Source organism: Scyliorhinus torazame, chromosome 7, assembly GCF_047496885.1.
Source record: "Scyliorhinus torazame isolate Kashiwa2021f chromosome 7, sScyTor2.1, whole genome shotgun sequence".
Lineage (NCBI taxonomy): Eukaryota > Metazoa > Chordata > Chondrichthyes > Carcharhiniformes > Scyliorhinidae > Scyliorhinus > Scyliorhinus torazame.
In genome coordinates, this window is record NC_092713.1 from 13,916,453 (window position 1) to 13,939,873 (window position 23,421).

General features: G+C 52.5%; 1 protein-coding gene across 1 annotated transcript in view; it reads right to left on the bottom strand.

The window, feature by feature from the left end:
* The window catches only part of samd13 (sterile alpha motif domain containing 13), a 120,831-nt gene extending 100,489 nt beyond the window's left edge, over positions 1-20,342 (bottom strand). The window contains exon 1 of the mRNA XM_072510350.1: positions 19,353-20,342. Within this exon, the coding sequence (XP_072366451.1) occupies positions 19,353-20,081 (729 nt within the window). The 5' untranslated portion in view covers positions 20,082-20,342. The remainder of the gene's footprint in view (positions 1-19,352) is intronic.
* Between the last annotated feature and the right edge of the window lie 3,079 nt (positions 20,343-23,421).

The window sequence follows — 23,421 nt, forward strand, 5'->3', positions numbered from 1 at the left end:
TCTCCACGCACACACACACACAGATATTCTCCACACACACACGCTCCACACACACACACAAATACTCTCCACACACAAACACACACTCTCCACGCACACACACACAGATACTCTCCACACACATACTCTCCACGCACACACACAGATACTCTCCACACACACAGATACTCTCCACACACACTCTCCACGCACACACACACACAGATACTCGCCACACACACACAGATACTCTCCACACACACTCTCCACACACACACACACAGATACTCTCCACACACATACTCTTCACGCACACACACAGATACTCTCCACACACACACATACTCTCCACACACACTCTCCACACACACACACACAGATACTCTCCACGCACACACACACTCTCCACACACACACACAGATACTCTCCACACACACACAGATACTCTCCACACACATTCTCCAAGCACACACACACAGATACTCTCCACACACACACTCTCCACACACACACATACTCTCCACACACACACACACTCTCTACACACACACAGATACTCTCCCCACACACACATACTCTCCACACACACACAGATACTCTCCACACACACACACAGATACTCTCCACACACACACAGATACTCTCCACACACACACGCTCCACACACACAGATACTCTCCACACACACACACTCTCCACGCACACACACACTCTCCACACACACACACACTCTCCACACACACACATACACACAGATACTCTCCACACACACAGATACTCTCCACACACACACTCTCCACGCACACACACACACTCTCCACACACTCACAGATACTCTCCACACACACAGACACTCTCCACACAGACACACAGATACTCTCCACACACACACACACACACTCCACACACACACACACTCTCCACGCACACAGATACTCTCCACACACACATACTCCCCATGCACACACACAGATACTCTCTACACACACACACACACACTCTCCACACACACACAGATACTCTCCACGCACACACACTCTCCACACACACACATACTCTCCACACACACAGATACTCTCTACACACACACTCTCCACACACACACATACTCTCCACACACACACTCTCTACACACACACACAGATACACTCCACACACACACTCCCCACACACACACATACTCTCCACACACACACACACACACTCTCTACACACACACAGATACTCTCCACACACACACTCTCCACACATACACATACTCTCCACACACACACATACTCTCCACACACACACACACAGATACTCTCCACTCAAACACACACAGACATTCTCCACACACACACACACACTCTCCACGCACACGCACACACTCCACACACACACAGATACTCTCCACACACACACACACTCTCCACACACACACTCTCCACACGCACACACACACACACAGATACTCTCCACACAAACACTCTCCACGCACACACACACTCTCCACACACACACACAGATACTCTCCACACACACATATACTCTCCACACACACACTCTCCACGCACACACACACACAGATATTCTCCACACACACACACTCCACACACACACAGATACTCTCCACACACAAACACACACTCTCCACGCACACACATACACACAGATACTCTCCACACACACACTCTCCACGCACACACACACACTCTCCACACACACACATTCTCCACACAGACACATAGATACTCTCCACACATACACACACTCCACACACACACTCTCCATGCGCACAGGTACTCTCCACACACACTCTCCATGCACACACGCAGATACTCTCTACACACACACTCTGCACACACACAGATACTCTCTACACACACACACTCTCCACACACACACAGATACTCTCCACACACACTCTCCACACACACACATACTCTCCACACACACACAGATACTTTCCACACACATACTCTCCACACTCACACATACTCTCCACACTCACAGATACTCTGCACACAAACACACATACACACATTACGCTCCACACACACACACTCTCCACACACACACACACACTCTCCACACACACTCTCCTCGCACACACAGATACTCTCCACGCACACACACACACACACACACAGATACTCTCCACGCACAGACACACACAGACACACACACAGATACTCGCCACACACATTCTCCACGCACACACACACAGATACTCTCCACACACACACTCTCCACGCACACACACACACAGATACTCGCCACACACACACAGATACTCGCCACACACACACAGATACTCTCCACACACACTCTCCACGCACACACACACACACTCTCCTCGCACACACACAGATACTCTCCACGCACACACACACAGATACTCTCCACGCACAGACACACACACACACACACAGATACTCGCCACACACACACAGATACTCTCCACACACACATACTCTCCACGCACACACACAGATACTCTCCACACACACACAGATACTCTCCACACACACTCTCCACACACACACACACAGATACTCTCCACACACACTCTCCACGCACACACACACACACAGATACTCTCCACACACACACACACACACACAGATACTCTCCACACACACACACACAGATACTCTCCACACACACTCTCCACGCACACACACACAGGTACTCTCCACACACACACTCTCCACGCACACACACACAGATACTCTCCACGCACACACACACTCTCCACACACACACACAGATACTCTCCACACACACACACACAGATACTCCCCACCCACATTCTCCACGCACACACACACACAGATACTCTCCACACACACACACACACACACAGATACTCTCCACACACACACTCTCCACGCACGCACACACTCTCCACACACACAGATACTCTCCACACACAGATACTCTCCACACACACACACACTCTCCACAGACACTCACAGATACTCTCCACACACACACACTCTCCACACAGACACACAGATACTCTCCACACACACACACTCTCCACGCACGCACACAGATACTCTCCACACACACACTATCCACACACACACACTCTCCACGCACGCACACAGATACTCTCCACACACACTCTCCATGCAAACACGCAGATACTCTCTACACACACACACACACTCTCCACACACACACATATTCTCCACACACACACTCACTCTCCACACACACACATACTCTCCACACACACACAGATACTCTCCACACACACACTCTCCACACACACACATACTCTCCACACACACACACACTCTCTACACACACACAGATACTCTCCACACACACACTCTCCACACACACACATACTCTCCCCACACACACACATACTCTCCACACACACACACAGATACTCTCCACACAAACACACACACACACAGATACTCTCCACACACACACACTCTCCACGCACACACACACACACACACACAGATACTCTCCACACACACACTCTCCACACACACACACACAGATACTCTCCACACACACACACACTCTCCACGCACACACACACTCTCCACACACACACACAGATACTCTCCACACACACACAGAGATACTCTCCACACACACACACAGATACTCTCCACACACACACACAGATACTCTCCACGCACACACACACTCTCCACGCACACACACACTCTCCACACACACACACACTCTCCACGCACACTCTACACGCACACACTATCCACGCACACACACACTCTCAACACACACATATACTCTCCACGCACACACACAACTTTCCAAACACACTCTCCACGCGCACACACACACAATCAGATACTCTCCACACACACACACATACTCTCCACACAGATACTCTCCACGCACACACACACACATACTCTCCACACACACTCTCCACACACAGACAGATACTCTCCATGCACACACACACACACAGATACTCTCCACGCACACACACACAGACACTCTCCACGCGCACACACACTCTCCACACACACACAAATACTCTCCACACACACACACACACACACATACTCTCCACACACAGACAGATACTCTCCATGCACACACACACACACAGATACTCTCCACGCACACACACACAGACACTCTCCACGCGCACACACACTCTCCACACACACACAAATACTCTCCACACACACACAGATACTCTCCACACACACACACACAGATACTCTCCACACACACACACTCTCCACACACACACACTCTCCACACACACACACTCTCCACACACACACACAGATACTCTCCACGCACACACACACACAGATACTCTCCACGCACACACACACAGATACTCCCCACACACACATAGATACTCTCCACACACACACGCACACAGATACTCTCCACACACACACGCACACAGATACTCTCCACGCACACACACACACAGATACTCCCCACACACACATAGATACTCTCCACACACACACGCACACAGATACTCTCCACACACACACAATTGACTCTCCACACACACACAGGCACAGTTACTTACCACACACACACACACAGATACTCTCCACACACACACACACACTCCACGCACACACACTCTCCACACACACTCTCCACACACACTCTCTACACACACACACTCTCCACACACACACTATCCACACACACACGCTACACGCACACACTCTCCACACACACACAGATACGCTCCACACACACACACTCTCCACACACACACACACACACACACACTCCACACACACTCTCCACACACACGCACTCTCCACACACACACACACACTCTCCACACACACAGATACTCTCCACGCACACACACACACAGATACTCGCCACACACACACACAGATACTCTCCACACACACTCTCCACGCACACACACACACAGATACTCTCCACCCACACACTCTCCATGCACACACACACAGATACTCTCCACACACATACTCTCCACGCACACACACAGATACTCTCCACACACACAGATACTCTCCACACACACTCTCCACGCACACACACACACAGATACTCGCCACACACACACAGATACTCTCCACACACACTCTCCACACACACACACACACAGATACTCTCCACACACATACTCTTCACGCACACACACAGATACTCTCCACACACACAGATACTCTCCACACACACTCTCCACACACACACACACAGATACTCTCCACGCACACACACACTCTCCACACACACACACAGATACTCTCCACACACACACAGATACTCTCCACACACATTCTCCAAGCACACACACACAGATACTCTCCACACACACACTCTCCACACACACACATACTCTCCACACACACACACACACTCTCTACACACACACAGATACTCTCCCCACACACACATACTCTCCACACACACACAGATACTCTCCACACACACACACAGATACTCTCCACACACACACAGATACTCTCCACACACACACGCTCCACACACACAGATACTCTCCACACACACACACTCTCCACGCACACACACACTCTCCACACACACACACACTCTCCACACACACACATACACACAGATACTCTCCACACACACAGATACTCTCCACACACACACTCTCCACGCACACACACACACTCTCCACACACTCACAGATACTCTCCACACACACAGACACTCTCCACACAGACACACAGATACTCTCCACACACACACACACACACACTCCACACACACACACACTCTCCACGCACACAGATACTCTCCACACACACATACTCCCCATGCACACACACAGATACTCTCTACACACACACACACACACACTCTCCACACACACACAGATACTCTCCACGCACACACACTCTCCACACACACACATACTCTCCACACACACAGATACTCTCTACACACACACTCTCCACACACACACTCTCCACACACACACATACTCTCCACACACACACTCTCTACACACACACAGATACACTCCACACACACACTCCCCACACACACACATACTCTCCACACACACACACACACACTCTCTACACACACACAGATACTCTCCACACACACACTCTCCACACATACACATACTCTCCACACACACACATACTCTCCACACACACACACAGATACTCTCCACTCAAACACACACAGACATTCTCCACACACACACACACACTCTCCACGCACACGCACACACTCCACACACACACAGATACTCTCCACACACACACACACTCTCCACACACACACTCTCCACACGCACACACACACACACAGATACTCTCCACACAAACACTCTCCACGCACACACACACTCTCCACACACACACACAGATACTCTCCACACACACATATACTCTCCACACACACACTCTCCACGCACACACACACACAGATATTCTCCACACACACACACTCCACACACACACAGATACTCTCCACACACAAACACACACTCTCCACGCACACACATACACACAGATACTCTCCACACACACACTCTCCACGCACACACACACACTCTCCACACACACACATTCTCCACACAGACACATAGATACTCTCCACACATACACACACTCCACACACACACTCTCCATGCGCACAGGTACTCTCCACACACACTCTCCATGCACACACGCAGATACTCTCTACACACACACTCTGCACACACACAGATACTCTCTACACACACACACTCTCCACACACACACAGATACTCTCCACACACACTCTCCACACACACACATACTCTCCACACACACACAGATACTTTCCACACACATACTCTCCACACTCACACATACTCTCCACACTCACAGATACTCTGCACACAAACACACATACACACATTACGCTCCACACACACACACTCTCCACACACACACACACACTCTCCACACACACTCTCCTCGCACACACATTTACTCTCCACGCACACACACACACACACACACACACAGATACTCTCCACGCACAGACACACACAGACACACACACAGATACTCGCCACACACATTCTCCACGCACACACACACAGATACTCTCCACACACACACTCTCCACGCACACACACACACAGATACTCGCCACACACACACAGATACTCGCCACACACACACAGATACTCTCCACACACACTCTCCACGCACACACACACACACTCTCCTCGCACACACACAGATACTCTCCACGCACACACACACAGATACTCTCCACGCACAGACACACACAGATACTCGCCACACACACACAGATACTCTCCACACACACATACTCTCCACGCACACACACAGATACTCTCCACACACACACAGATACTCTCCACACACACTCTCCACACACACACACACAGATACTCTCCACACACACTCTCCACGCACACACACACACACACAGATACTCTCCACACACACACACACACACACAGATACTCTCCACACACACACACACAGATACTCTCCACACACACTCTCCACGCACACACACACAGGTACTCTCCACACACACACTCTCCACGCACACACACACAGATACTCTCCACGCACACACACACTCTCCACACACACACACAGATACTCTCCACACACACACACACAGATACTCCCCACCCACATTCTCCACGCACACACACACACAGATACTCTCCACACACACACACACACACAGATACTCTCCACACACACACTCTCCACGCACGCACACACTCTCCACACACACAGATACTCTCCACACACAGATACTCTCCACACACACACACACTCTCCACAGACACTCACAGATACTCTCCACACACACACACTCTCCACACAGACACACAGATACTCTCCACACACACACACTCTCCACGCACGCACACAGATACTCTCCACACACACACTATCCACACACACACTCTCCACGCACGCACACAGATACTCTCCACACACACTCTCCATGCAAACACGCAGATACTCTCTACACACACACACACACTCTCCACACACACACATATTCTCCACACACACACTCACTCTCCACACACACACATACTCTCCACACACACACAGATACTCTCCACACACACACTCTCCACACACACACATACTCTCCACACACACACACACTCTCTACACACACACAGATACTCTCCACACACACACTCTCCACACACACACATACTCTCCCCACACACACACATACTCTCCACACACACACACAGATACTCTCCACACAAACACACACACACACAGATACTCTCCACACACACACACTCTCCACGCACACACACACACACACACACACAGATACTCTCCACACACACACTCTCCACACACACACACACAGATACTCTCCACACACACACACACTCTCCACGCACACACACACTCTCCACACACACACAGATACTCTCCACACACACACAGAGATACTCTCCACACACACACACAGATACTCTCCACACACACACACAGATACTCTCCACGCACACACACACTCTCCACGCACACACACACTCTCCACACACACACACACTCTCCACGCACACACATACACACAGATACTCTCCACGCACACACACTCTCCACAGACACTCACAGATACTCTCCACACACACACACACTTTCCACACAGACACACAGATACTCTCCACACACACACACACACTCAACACACACACTCTCCACGCACACAGATACTCTCCACACACATATACTCTCCATGCACACACAGATACTCTCTACACACACACACTCTCCACACACACACAGATACTCTCCACGCACACACACTCTCCACACACACACATACTCTCCACACTCACAGATACTCTCTACACACACACTCTCCACACACACACTCTCCACACACACACATACTCTCCACACACACACTCTCCACACACACATACTCTCCACACACACACACTCTCTACACACACACACAGATGCTCTCCACACACACACTCTCCACACATACACATACTCTCCACACACACACAGTCTCCACACACACACAGATACTCTCCACTCAAACACACACAGACACTCTCCACACACACACACACACACACTCTCCACGCACACCCACACACTCCACACACACACAGATACTCTCCACACACACACACTCTCCACACGCACACACACACACACACAGATATTCTCCACACACACACTCTCCACGCACACACAGATACTCTCCACACACACTCTCCACGCACACACACACACAGATATTCTCCACACACACACGCTCCACACACACACACAAATACTCTCCACACACAAACACACACTCTCCACGCACACACATACACACAGATACTCTCCACACACACACTCTCCACAGACACTCACAGATACTCTCCACACACACACACATTCTCCACACAGACACACAGATACTCTCCACACATACACACACTCCACACACACACTCTCCACGTGCACAGGTACTCTCCACACACACTCTCCATGCACACACGCAGATACTCTCTACACACACACTCTGCACACACACAGATACTCTCTACACACACACACTCTCCACACACACACAGATACTCTCCACACACACTCTCGACACTCACACATACTCTCCACACTCACACACAGATACTCTGCACACAAACACACATACACACAGATACTCTCCACACACACACACTCTCCAGACACACAGATACTCTCCACACACATATACTCTCCATGCACACACAGATACTCTCTACACACACACACTCTCCACACACACACAGATACTCTCCACGCACACACACTCTCCACACACACACATACTCTCCACACTCACAGATACACTCCACACACACACTCTCCACACACACACATACTCTCCACACACACACTCTCCACACACACACATACTCTCCACACACACACTCTCCACACACACACATACTCTCCACACACACAGATACACTCCACACACACACTCTCCACACACACACATACTCTCCGCACACACACACTCTCTACACACACACACAGATGCTCTCCACACACACACTCTCCACACATACACATACTCTCCACACACACACATAGTCTCCACACACACACAGATACTCTCCACTCAAACACACACAGACACTCTCCACGCACACACACACACTCTCCACGCACACCCACACACTCCACACACACACAGATACTCTCCACACACACACACTCTCCACACGCACACACACAGATACTCTCCACACACACACTCTCCACGCACACACACACTCTCCACGCACACACACACTCTCCACACACACACAGATACTCTCCACACACACTCTCCACGCACACACACACACAGATATTCTCCACACACACACGCTCCACACACACACACAGATACTCTCCACACACAAACACACACTCTCCACGCACACACATACACACAGATACTCTCCACACACACACTCTCCACAGACACTCACAGATACTCTCCACACATACACACACTCCACACACACACTCTCCACGTGCACAGGTACTCTCCACACACACTCTCCATGCACACACGCAGATACTCTCTACACACACACTCTGCACACACACAGATACTCTCTACACACACACACTCTCCACACACACACAGATACTCTCCACACACACTCTCCACACACACAGATACTCTCCACACACACACAGATACTTTCCACACACATACTCTCGACACTCACACATACTCTCCACACTCACACACAGATACTCTGCACACAAACACACATACACACAGATACTCTCCACACACACACACACTCTCCACACACACACACACAGATACTCGTTTGCACTGAGTGCTGAATTTGGGTGCCTTTGAGTGCTATAGTGAGAGTTTGATGACTGAGGGATATCAAGGGTACATTTTTATCTGAAATCTAGTCTTTCTTTTATTTGGTTAACGAACACAAAAGTTGTTGTTTGGGTTTAGAAGAGTGTGAGTTTACAATCAGCTTTAAACAGAGGTTCTACTGGCAGCTACTTGCAGCTGGAGCTTGTTAATTAGTTAATTGGATTAGGCCAGTTTTCAGAGGCTAGATTCACAGTATAAATCTGAGCCAGCTACAGTGCAGACTTTGTAGTGTTGAATTTCGGTGCGATAGTGAGAGTTTGGTGGCTGAGGGAGATAGGTGAGGAGGGAGCAAGGTGCTCCTTTCATTTCATTTCCTCAAAGAGGGAGAAGGGAGCCAGGTGTTTACAGAGAGTGCAGCTGACTGGGAGCAGTGTCAGAGGGTGGAGTTCCATTTGATCCACAGGGCTGCTATATTCTGTAAGGTAAGAGGGGATGGAGGCTAGGGCAGTTGCATGCTCCTCCTGTAGGATGTGGGTGGTGAGGGATACCACCGGTGTCCTCGCTGACTATACCTGCGGGAAGTGCACCCAACTCCAGCTCCTCAGAGACCCCGTTAGGGAACTGGAGCCGGATGAACTTCGGATCATCCGGGAGGCAGAGGGGGTGATAGAGAGGAGTTACAGGGAGGTAGCCAGACCCAAGGTGCAGGACAAGAGTAGCTGGGTTACAGTCAGGGGAAAGAAAACGAACGGGCATACAGTGCAGGGATCCCTTGTGGCCGTTCCCCTTCAAAACAAGTATACCGTTTTGGATGCTGTTGGGAGGGATGACCTACCGGGGGAAGGCCCTAGCGGCCAGGTCTTTCGCACTGAGTCTGGCTCTGGGGCTCAGAAGGGAAGGGGGGAGAATAGAAAAGCAATAGTTATAGGATACTCCATGGTTAGGGGAATAGATAGGAGATTCTGTGGTCGCGAGCGAGACTCCCGGAAGGTATGTTGCTTCCCGGGTGCCAGGGCCGGGGATGTCTCGGATTGGGTCCACAGGATTCTTAAGGGGGAGGGGGAGCAACCAGAAGTCGTGGTGCACATAGGTACCAACGACATATTTAAGAAAACGGATGAGGATCTAAAAAGTGATTTCAGGGAGATAGATTGGAAGCTAAAGAGCAGGATGAGCAGTAATCTCAGGATTGCTACCGGTGCCACGTGCAAGTGAGGCAAGGAACAGAGAGCGAGTGCAGTTGAACGCGTGGCTACAGGGCTGGTGCAGGAGGGAAGGCTTCAGATATGTGGATCATTGGGATATCCTCTGGGGAAGGTAGGACCTGTACATGAAGGACGGATTACACCTAAACTGGAGAGGCATCAATATCCTGGGTGGGAGGTTTGCTAGAGCTCTTCGGGAGGGTTTAAACTAGTTTGGCAGGGGGATGGGAACCAGAGTTACGGATCAGAGGATAGGGTAGCTGTTGAACAGACAGAAATAGTCTGCAGCGAGTCTGAGGAAGGATAGACAGTTGATAGGGCAAAGCTGCACTCAGTGGGATGGGTTAAAGTATGTCTGTTTCAATGCAAGGAGTGTCAGGAATAAGGGATATGAACTTAAGAGCATGGATCAGTACTTGGAACTACGATGTTGTGGCCATTACGGAGACATGGATTTCACAGGGGCAGGAATGGTTGTTAGATGTTTTAAGAAGAATAGGGAAGGAGGTAAAAGAGGAGGGGGATTGGCACTGTAATTAGAGAGTGCACCACAGCTTCATAAGAGGTAGTTGAGGAGGGTTTGTCTACTGAGCCAGTATGGGTGGAAGTCAGAAACAAGAAAGGAGCAGTCACTTTATTGGGAGTTTTCTATAGACCCCCCAATAGCAGCAGAGAGATAGAGGAACAGATTGGGTGGCAGATCTTGGAAAAGTGCAGAAGTAACAGAGTTGTTGTCATGGGTGACTTCAACTTCCCTAATATTGACTGGAACCTCCTTACTGCAAATAGTTTGGATGGAGCAGATTTTGTCAGGTGTGTACAGGAAGGATTCCTGACTCAATATGTAGATAGGCCGACTAGGGGGAGGCCATATTGGACTTGGTGCTCGGCAACGAACCAGGCCAGGTGTCAGATGTCTCGGTGGGAGAGCATTTCGGTGACAGTGACCACAACTCCTTGACCTTTACCATAGTCATAGAGAGGGATAGGAACACACAGTATGGGAAGGTATTTAATTGGGGGAGGGGAAATTATACTGCTATTAGACAGGAGCTGAGGAGCATAAAGCGGGAACAATTGTTCTTGGGGAAATGCACAACAGTAATGTGGCGGTTGTTTAAGGAGCACTTGCTGCGAGTGCTGAATTATTTTGTCCCACTGAGACGAGGAAGGAATGGTAAGGTGAAGGAGCCTTGGATGACCAGAGAAGTGGAGCTTCTAGTCAAGAGGAAGAAGGAAGCTTACGTAAGGTTGAGGAAGCGAGGATCTGCCTCGGCTCGAGAGGGTTGCAAGGTAGCCAGGAAGGAACTCAAAAATGGACTGAGGAGAACTACAAGGGGGCATGAAAACGACCTGGCGGGAAGGATTAGGGAAAACCACAAGGCGTTTTATCACTTATGTGAGAAATAAGAGGATGATCAGAGTGAGAGTAGGGCCGATCAGGGATAGTGGAGGGAACTTGTGCCTAAGAGTCTGAAGAGATGGGGGAGGCCCTGAATGAATATTTCGCTTCAGTATTCACTAGAGAGAGGGACCTTGTTGCTCATGAGAACAGTGTGAACCAGGTTAGTAGACTCGAGCAGGTTGATATTAAGAAGGAGGATGTGCTGGAAATTTTGAAAAGCATCAGGATAGATAAGTCCCCTGGGCCTGACGGGATATACCCAAGGTTACTACGGGAAGCGAGGGAGGAGATTGCTGCACCGTTGGCGATGGTATTTGCGTTGTCACTCTCCACTGGAGTAGTACCGGATGATTGGAGGGAGGCCTATTCAAGGAAGGGAATAGGGAAATCCTTGGGAATTACAGACCCATCAGTCTTGCGTCTGCGGTGAGCAAAATATTGGAAATGATTCTGAGAGATCGGAATTATGATTATTTAGAAAAACATAGTTTGATTAAAGATAGTCAGCATGGCTTTGTGAGGGGCAGGTCATGCCTCACAAGCCTCATTGAATTCTTTAGGATATGACAAGACACATTGATGAAGGTCGGGCACTGGATGTGGTGTATATGGATTTCAGTAAGGTATTTGATAAGGTTCCCCATGGTAGGCTCATTCAGAAAGTTAGGGGGCATGGGATACAGGGAAATTTGGCTGTCTGGATACCGAATTGGCTGGCCGAAAGAAGACAGCGAGTGGTAGTGGATGGAAAGTATTCCGCCTGGAGGTCGGTGACCAGTGGAGTCCCGCAAGGATCTGTTCTGGGACCTCTGCTCTTTGTGGTTTTTATAAATGACTTGGATGAGGAAGTGGAAGGGTGGGTTAGTAAGTTTGCCGATGACACGAAGGTTGGGGGAGTTGTAGATAGTGTTGAGGGTTGTTGCAGGTTACAACAGGACATTGACAGGATGCAGAGCTGGGCTGAGAAGTGGCAGATGGAGTTCAACCTCGATAAATGTGAAGTGATTCATTTTGGAAGGTCGAATTTGAATGCTGAATACAGGGTCAAAGGCAGGATTCTTGGAAGTGTGGAGGAACAGAGGGATCTTGGGGTCCACGTACATAGATCCCTCAAAGTTGCCACACAGGTTGATAGGGTTGTTAAGAAGGCGTATGGGGGGCAGGCAGCTGGTGGCCGATGTAAGAAGGCTGTTAAACGTGATCATAATGCCCCGGAAAGTAGGGAGGTGGAGGTAGTGGTCGCGATGGATGCGGAAAATGTTTTTGACCGGGTTAAGTGGGATTATTTATGGGAGGTTCTGGGCCGGTTCGGATGGGAGGGGCTTTATGGACTGGGTCCCCCTCTCCCCACTGCTGTTTGCGCTGGCTATAGAGCCGCTGGCAATTGCTCTGAGGGCCTCAAGGGGCTGGAAGGGGCTGGTCCGGGGGGGGGGGGGGGGGTTGAAGGGGTGGAGCACAGAGTCTCGTTATATGCGGACGACCTGCTTCTGTATGTTTCAGATCCAATTAAGGGGATGGAAGAAATCGTGGGAATTTTAGGGGAATTCGGACGGTTTTCGGGGCATAAGCTTAATATGGGGAAGAGTGAGATGTTTGCGGTCCAGGCGAGGGGTCAGGAGAGGCGACTGGGGGAACTGCCGTTTAGATCGGTAAGGGACAGTTTCAGGTACCAGTGGTGCGGGATTGGGACCGGCTACATAAATTGGCCCGGTAGGTGGATCAGATGAAGGATGGTTTCCGGAGATGGGATGCGCTCCCGTTGTCTCTAGCTGGTAGAACCAAACGGTGAAAATGACAGTCATCCCGAGATTCCTGATTGTATTTCAATATCTCCCCATCTTCATTCCACGGTCCTTTTTTTAAGTGGGTCAATAATGTTAGCGCGAGCTTTGTATGGGGGGGGCAAGTCCCCATGAGTGAGGAGGATAATGCTGGAGCGGAGTCGGGGAGAGGGAGGGCTGGCGCTGCTGAACTTTAGCAGTTATTACTGGGCGGCGAATATAGCCATGATCAGGAAGTGGCTGGTGGGGGGTGGGGGTCGGCATGGGAGCGTATGGAGGTGGCTTCTTGCAAGGGCACAAGTTTGGGGGCGCTGGTAACTGCACCCCTGCCGTTCCCGCCAGCGCGGTACTCCATTAGCCCCGTGGTGGTGGCGGCCCTGAGAGTCTGGGGGCAATGGAGGAGACATGTGGGAGCATCGGTCTGGTCCCCAATCTGCGATAATCACCGGTTTGCCCCGGGAAGGATGGACGGGGGGCTCTGGATATGGCGGAGAGCAAGGATTGAGAGGATGGGGGACTTGTTTATAGAGGGGAGAAGTTTGTGTTGGTGAGGGGAAATGAATTTCGATATCTGCAGGTGCGGGACTTTTTGCGTAGACAGGTACCAACCCACAGGTACCAACCTTCCCACTCCTGCTGCTAAGGGGGATTCAGGACTGGGTAGTTTCCAGAGGATGGATAGGTGAGGGGAGCGTTTCAGACATTTATAAGGAACTTGTGGGATCAGAGGAGACGCAGACCGAGGAGCTGAAGCGAAAGTGGGAGGAGGAGCTGGGGGGAGAGATAGAGGAGGGCCTTTGGGCGGATGCATTGAGTAGCGTCAACGCGTCCGCAACTTGTGCCAGGCTCAGCCTGATTCAATTCAAGGTTGTTCACCGGGATCACATGACAGTGACCCGGATGAGCAGATTCTTTGGGGTGGAAGATAGGTGCGCAAAATGTGCGGGAGGACCAGCGAACCATGTCCACATGTTCTGGGCATGTCCAAAGCTGAGGGGATTCTCACTGGGGTTTGCAGATGTCGTGTCCAAGGTATTAAAAACAAGGGTGGCACCGAGTCTAGAGGTGGTGATTTTCAGGACGTCGCAGGATCCGGGAATCCAGGAGGAGAAAGAGGCAGACGTTCTGGCCTTTGCTTCCCTGGTAGCCCGGAGACGGATACTATTAGCTTGGAGGGACTCAAAGCCCCCGAAGTCGGAGACCTGACTATCGGACATGGCTAGCTTTCTCTGTCTGGAGAAAATTAAGTTCGCCTTGAGAGGGTCACTGTTGGGGTTCACCCGGAGGTGGCAACCGTTCGTCGACTTCTTCGTGGAGAATTAATCAGGGAGGGTTGGTTAGTGTAGATTAGGGGGTTAATTAATGGTGGGACCTGTGGGGGAGAGAGTTGGTATTTGCAGTATGTTTATATTCTCATGTACATTGTTTATATTGCTGCTGTCACAATGCCAAAAAAAATACCTCAATAAAATGTTTATTAAAAAAAAAAAGCGTATGGTGTGTTGGCTTTCATTAACAGGGGGATTGAGTTTAAGAGCCGCGAGGTTTTGCTGCAACTTTATAAAACCCTGGTTAGACCACACTTGGAATATTGTGTCCAGTTCTGGTCGCCTCATTATAGGAAGGATGTGGATGCTTTGGAGTGGGTGCAGAGGAGATTTACCAGGATGCTGCCTGGACTGGAGGGCATGTCTTATGAAGAAAGGTTGAGGGAGCTAGGGCTTTTCTCACTGGAGCGAAGAAGGCAGAGAGGTGACTTGATAGAGGTGTACAAGGTGATGAGAGGCGTGGATAGCCAGAGACTTTTCCCCAGGGTGGAAATGGCTGTCACGAGGGGACATACTTTTCAGGCGATTGGAGGAAGGGAGAGGGGAGATGTCAGAGGGGGTTCTTTACACAGAGTGGTGGGTGTGTGGAATGCACTGTCAGCAGAGGTGGTGGAGTCAGAGTCATTAGGGACATTTAAGCGACTCTTGGACAGGCACATGGACAGCAGTAAATTGAAGGGGTGTAGGTTAGGTTGATCTTAGATTAGGATAAATGGTCGGCACAATATCGTGGGCTGAAGGGCCTGTACTGTGCTGTACTGTTCTATGTTCTATACTCTCTACACACACACCCACACCCACACATACACTCTCCACACACACACACACATACTGTCCACACACACACATACTCTCCACACACAGATATTCTCCACACGCAGATATTCTCCACACGCAGATATTCTCCACACACACAGGTACTCTCCACACACACAGATACTCTCTCCACACCCACACACACACTCTCCACACACCAACACACACAGACACTCTCCACACACACAGATACTCTCCACACACACAGGGGCTGGTTTAGCTCACTGGGCTAAATCGCTGGCTTTGAAAGCAGACCAAGGCAGGTCAGCGGCTCGGTTCAATTCCCGTACCAGCCTCCCCGAACAGGCGCCGGAATGTGGCGACTAGGGGTTTTTCACAGTAACTTCATTGAAGCCTACCTGTGACAATAAGTGATTTTCTTTTTTTTTCACACAGATACTCTCCACACTCAAAGACACACACACACTCACTTACAGACTCACACACACACAATACAGATGAAGTTCCAAAAGACTGGAGAGTAGCCAATGTTATTCCATTGTTTAAGACGGATAATCCAAGAAATTATAGGCCAGTGAGCCTCATGTCAGTGGTAGGGAAATAATTGGAAAAGGTTCTTAAGAGATAGGATTTACTCACATTTGGAAACAAATGGACTTATTAGTGATGGACAGCATGGTTTTGTGAAGGAGAGGTCGTGCCTCACTAATTTGATCGAGTTTTTTGAGGAAGTGACAAAGATGATAGATGAGGGAAAGGCAGTAGATGTTGTTTACATGGACTTCAGTAAAGCCTTTGACAAGGTACCTCATGGTAGACTGATACAAAAGGTGAAGTCACATGGAATCAGAGGAGAGCTGGCAAGTTGGGCACAGAAGACAGAGGGTAGCAGTCGAAGGGTGCTTATCTGAATGGAAGGCTGTGACTAGCGGCATTCCACAGTGATCAGTTCTGGGGCCTTTGTTGTTTGTGGTGTATATAAATGATTTGGGAAGTAAATGTAGCTGGTCTGATTAGTAAGTTTGCAGCAAAAAATTGGTGGAGTTGCTGAGAGTGGAGAGGATTGTGAGAGGATACAGCAGGATATAAACTGGTTAGAGTGTAGGACGGAGAAAAGGCAGATGGAGTTTAATCCGGACAAGTGTGAGATAACGCACTTTGGAAGGTCCAATGCATGTAGGAATTACACAATAAATGGTAGAACTCTTGTGAGTACTGACAGGCAGAGAGATCTGGGCATGCATGTCCACCGATCACTGAAAGTGGCAACGCATGTGGATAAGGTGGTCAAGAAGGCTACGGCATGCTGGCCTTCACCGGTCGGGGCATTGAATATGAAACTTGGCAAGTCATGCTGCAGCTGTACAGGACCTTAATTAGGCCTCATTTGGAATATTGTGTACAATTCTGGTCGCCACACTACGGGAAGTATGTGGATGCTTTGGAGAGGGTACAGAAGCGGTTTACTAGGATGTTGCCTGGTACGGAGGGCATTAGCTAGGAGGATGTTCAATAAACTCGGTCTGTTCTCACTGGAACGACGGAGGTTGAGAGGCGACCTGATAGAGATCTGCAAGATTATGAGTGGCATGGACAGAGTGGATAGTCAGATGCTCTTTCCTCGGGTAGGAGAGTCACGTACGAGGGGTCATAGGTTTAAAGTGCGTGGGGAAAAGTTTAGAACAGATGTGCGAGGCAAGTGTTTTACACAGCGGGTGATAAATACATGGAACTCGCTGCCTGGGGAGGTGGTGGGAGCAGGTACGATAGCGGCATTTAAGGGGCATCTAGACAAATATATGAATAGGGTGGGAATGGAAGGATACGGACTCCGTAAGTGCAAACGGTTTAGGCAGGTACAATGGCTGGCGCAGGCTTGGAGGGCCGAAGGGCCCGTTCCTGTGCTGTATTGTTCTTTGTTCGCTCACTCTCAGACACACGCTCAAGCTCACAGGCACACACACTCACTCACACTCACTCACTCACACACACTCACTCACACTCACTCACACACACTCACTTGCACACACTCACTCACAGAAACACACACACTGACAGACACAATTCGGGGCTGTTACTGACCGTGTGTGCGGGCTGCTTGCGGGCGGGCGGCGCTCCAGCCGGGCTGCCTGCGGTGGGCTCCCCGCTCCCGGGCGGCAACAGGTAGTGAGTGCCAGCCGGGGTCTGCAACAGGCGGCCCCGGTGCACCTCCCGGCGGAGGGCCACCTGCAGCCTGGCTCTGCCCAGCTTCCTGCCCAGGTGTCTCTCGATGTCCCGCAAGCTCACCCCCCGGGGGTTGCTGTGTCTGTCCAGCAGTGGCTCCCTGTGCTGCTGGGGGGCCTGCTGGAGCTCCTGCTGGAGCTGCTGGGGATCCTGCTGGTGCGTCTGCTGGGTCTGTTGGAGCGGCTGCTGGGGCTCCTGCTGGGTCTGCTGGTGGGGCTCCTCCTCCTCCTCCTCCTCCTCCTCCACCACCTCCTCCTCCTCCTCCCTCCGCCTCTGCAGCAGGAGGCTGTGCACCGCCTGCAGAATCCCGCTGCCTCCCGGCGCCGCCCCCGCCGCTGCTCCGCCTCTCTTGCGCTGCTTGTTCTTGTACCACTTGGCCGCGTTGCGGTAGCTGTTGGAGCCTTTGTATGCCACCTTGACCACCAGCTCTGCCCTCACCAGCTTGTCCAGCTGCTGCTGTGTCTCTGCTGGCGGCAGCCCGTGTCTGCGCTCAATCATCCGGCAGATCCGCTCCAGGTCCGGCCGCGCCTTGCGGGAGCGCAGAGAGTCAATGGTCTCCAAAATCCACTCCGTGTACTGCAGCTCCATCTGGGAGAGGGGGTGGGGGGAGAGGGGGAGAGGGAGGGAGGGGAGAGGAGGGAGGGGTGAAGAGAGGGGAGAGGGAGGGTGGGAGAGGGACGGGGAATAGAGGGAGGGAGCAGCTTCAGCCCCAGTGGGAGGGAAGGAGAGAGCAGAGGGAGGGAAGGAGAGACCAGAGAGAGAGGGAAGGAGAGAGCAGAGAAAGAGAGGGAGGGAGGGAAGGAGAGAGCAGAGGGAGGGAGGGAGGGTAGGAGAGAGCAGAGGGAGGGAGGGAGGGTAGGAGAGAGCAGAGGGAGGGAGGGAGGGTAGGAGAGAGCAGAGCGAGGGAGGGAGGGAAGGAGAGAGCAGAGGGAGGGAGGGAGGGAAGGAGAGAGCAGAGGGAGGGAGGGAGGGAAGGAGAGAGCAGAGGGAGGGAGGGAAGGAGAGAGCAGAGGGAGGGAAGGAGAGAGCAGAGGGAGGGAAGGAGAGAGCGGAGGGAGGGAAGGAGAGAGCAGAGGGAGGGAGAGAGCAGAGGGAGGGAGGGAAGGAGAGAGCAGAGGGAGGGAAGGAGAGAGCAGAGGGAGGGAGGGAAGGAGAGAGCAGGGGAGGGAGGGAGGGAAGGAGAGAGCAGAGGGAGGGAAGGAGAGAACAGAGGGAGGGAGGGAGGGAGGGAAGGAGAGAGCAGAGGGAGGGAAGGAGAGAGCAGAGGGAGGGTGGGAAGGAGAGAGCAGAGGGAGGGTGGGAAGGAGAGAGCAGAGGGAGGGTGGGAAGGAGAGAGCAGAGGGAGGGGAGAGAGGGAGGGAAGGGGAGAGCAGAGGGAGGGGAGAGAGGGAGGGAAGGGGAGAGCAGAGGGAGGAGAGAGGGAGGGAAGGGGAGAGAGAGGGAGGGAAGGGGAGAGAGGGGGAAGGAGAGAGCGGAGAACGGGAGGGAAGGAGAGAGCCAAGGGAAGGAAGGAGAGAGAGGGGGGGGGGAGGAGGGGGGAGAGAGAGGGGGGGGGGAAGGAGGGGGGAGAGAGAGGGGGGGGGAGGAGGGGGGAGAGAGAGGGGGGGGAAGGAGGGGGCAGAGAGAGAGAGGGGGGGGAGAGAGGGGGGAAGGCGAGAGGGAGGGAAGGAGAGCGGAGAGAGGGGGGTTGAGGAGAGGGGGAGGAGGGAGCGGAGATAGGGAGGGAGGAGAGAGGGAGAGGGAGGGAAGGAGAGAGCGGAGAGAGGGAAGGAGAAAGCGGAGAGAGGGGGGGGTGAGGAGAGAGCGGAGAGAGAGAGGGGGGGAGGAGAGAGCGGAGAGAGGGAGGGAAGGAGAGAGCGGAGAGAGGGAGAGGGGGAGAAGGAGAGAGCGGAGAGAGGGAGAGGGGAGAAGGAGAGAGCGGAGAGAGGGAGAGGGGGGATAGAGAGAGCGGAGAGAGGGAGGGAAGAAGAGAGCGGAGAGAGGGAGGGAAGGAGAGAGCGGAGGGAGAGGGGGGGAAGGAGAGAGGGAGAGAAGAAGAGAGCGGAGAGAGGGAGGGAAGGAGAGAGTGAGGAGGGGGGGGGGGAAGGAGAGAGCGGAGAGAGGGAGGGAAGGAGAGAGCGGAGAGAGGGAGGGCACAGAGCAGATTTACAAACGTGTTGCCTTTTCCTCCTCCTCCAGTGTCAACGACAAAACGCACTGATTTTCTTTCCGCTCTTCCTCTCTCCCTCCTTCCAGAATAACTGCCCCAGAAGAGGGAGAAAGGCGGAAGGTGAGCTGTACGCCTGCGTGTCTTCCCAGCACTGATCCTGCACAGGGGCTAGCTCATTGTCCCAGCAACATTCCCACTGGGCTTCCCAATCCCGCAACAATGGGCACAGCGCGGCTCACTCTCCTGCCTGGCAAGGGCTGGGAAAACTGCCTGGGGAGGGCTGGGAACGCTGCCTGGGAAAGTTGGCTGGGAAGGGCTGGGAAAGCTGGCTGGGAAAACTGGGAAGGGCTGGGGAAGCTGCCTGGGAAGGTCTGGGAAAACTGGGAAGGGCTGGGGAAGCTGCCTGGGATGGGCTGGGGAAGCTGCCTGGGATGGGCTGGGGAAGCTGGGAAGGGCTGCCTGGGAAGGGCTGGGGAAGCTGCCTGGGAAGGTCTGGGAAAGCTGGGAAGGGCTGGGAAAGCTGCCTGGGAAGGGCTGGGGAAGCTGCCTGGGAAGGTCTGGGAAAACTGGGAAGGGCTGGGGAAGCTGCCTGGGAAGGGCTGGGGAAGCTGCCTGGGAAGGTCTGGGAAAGCTGGGAAGGGCTGGGAAAGCTGCCTGGGAAGGGCTGGGGAAGCTGCTCGGGAAGGGCTGGGAAAGCTACTCGGGAAGGGCTGGGAAAGCTGCTTGGGATGGGCTGGGAAAGCTGCTCGGGAAGGGGTGGGGAAGCTGGGAAAGCTGAAAGCTGCCTGGGTAGGGCTGGGAAAGCTGCCTGGGAAGGGCTGGGAATGTTGCCTGGGAAAGGCTGGGAAAGCTGCCTGGGAATGCTGGAAAGGGATGGGAAGGGCTGGGATAGCTGCCTGGGAAGGGCTGGGAAAGCTGAAAGCTGCCCGGGAAGAGCTGGGAAGGGCTGGGAAAGCTATCTGGGAAGGGCTGGGAAAGCTGCTTGGGAAGGGCTGGGATAGCTGCCTGGGAAGGGCTGGGGAAGCTGGGAAAGCTGAAAGCTGCCTGGGAAGAGCTGGGGAAGCTGGGAAGGGCTGCCTGGGAAAGCTGCCTGGGAAGGGCTGGGAAAGCTGCTTGGGAAGGGCTCGGAAAGCTGCTTGGGAAGGGCTGGGAAGGCCTGGGAAAGCTGAAAGCTGCCTGGGAAGGGCTGGGAAAGATGGCTGGGAAGGGCTGGGGAAGCTGCCTGGGAAGGGCTGGGGAAGCTGCCCGGGAAGGGCTGGGAAAGCTGCCCGGGAAGGGCTGGGAAAGCTGCTCGGGAAGGGCTGGGAAAGCTGCCTGGGAAGGGCTGGGAAAGCTGCTTGGGAAGGGCTGGGAAAGCTGCCTGGGAAGGGCTGGGAAAGCTGCTCGCGAAGGGGTGGGGAAGTTGGGAAGGGCTGGGAAAGCTGACTGGGAATGGCTGGGAAAGCTGCCTGGGAAGGGCTGGGAAAGCTGAAAGCTGCCTGGGAAGGGCTGGGAATGTTGGCTGGGAAAGCTGCCTGGGAAGGGCTGGGAATGTTGTCTGGGAAAGCTGCCTGGGAAGCGCTGGGAATGCTGGGAAAGCTGGGAAGGGCTGGGATAGCTGCCTGGCAAGGGCTGGGAAAGCTGGAGACTCCCCCACACAGCGCCTGCTGGAGTCTCCCCCATACAGCTCCTGCTGGAGTCTCCCCCACACAGCGCCTGCTGGAGTCCCCCCCACACAGCGCCTGCTGGAGTCTCCCCCACACAGCGCCTGCTGGATTCTCCCCCACACAGCGCCTGCTG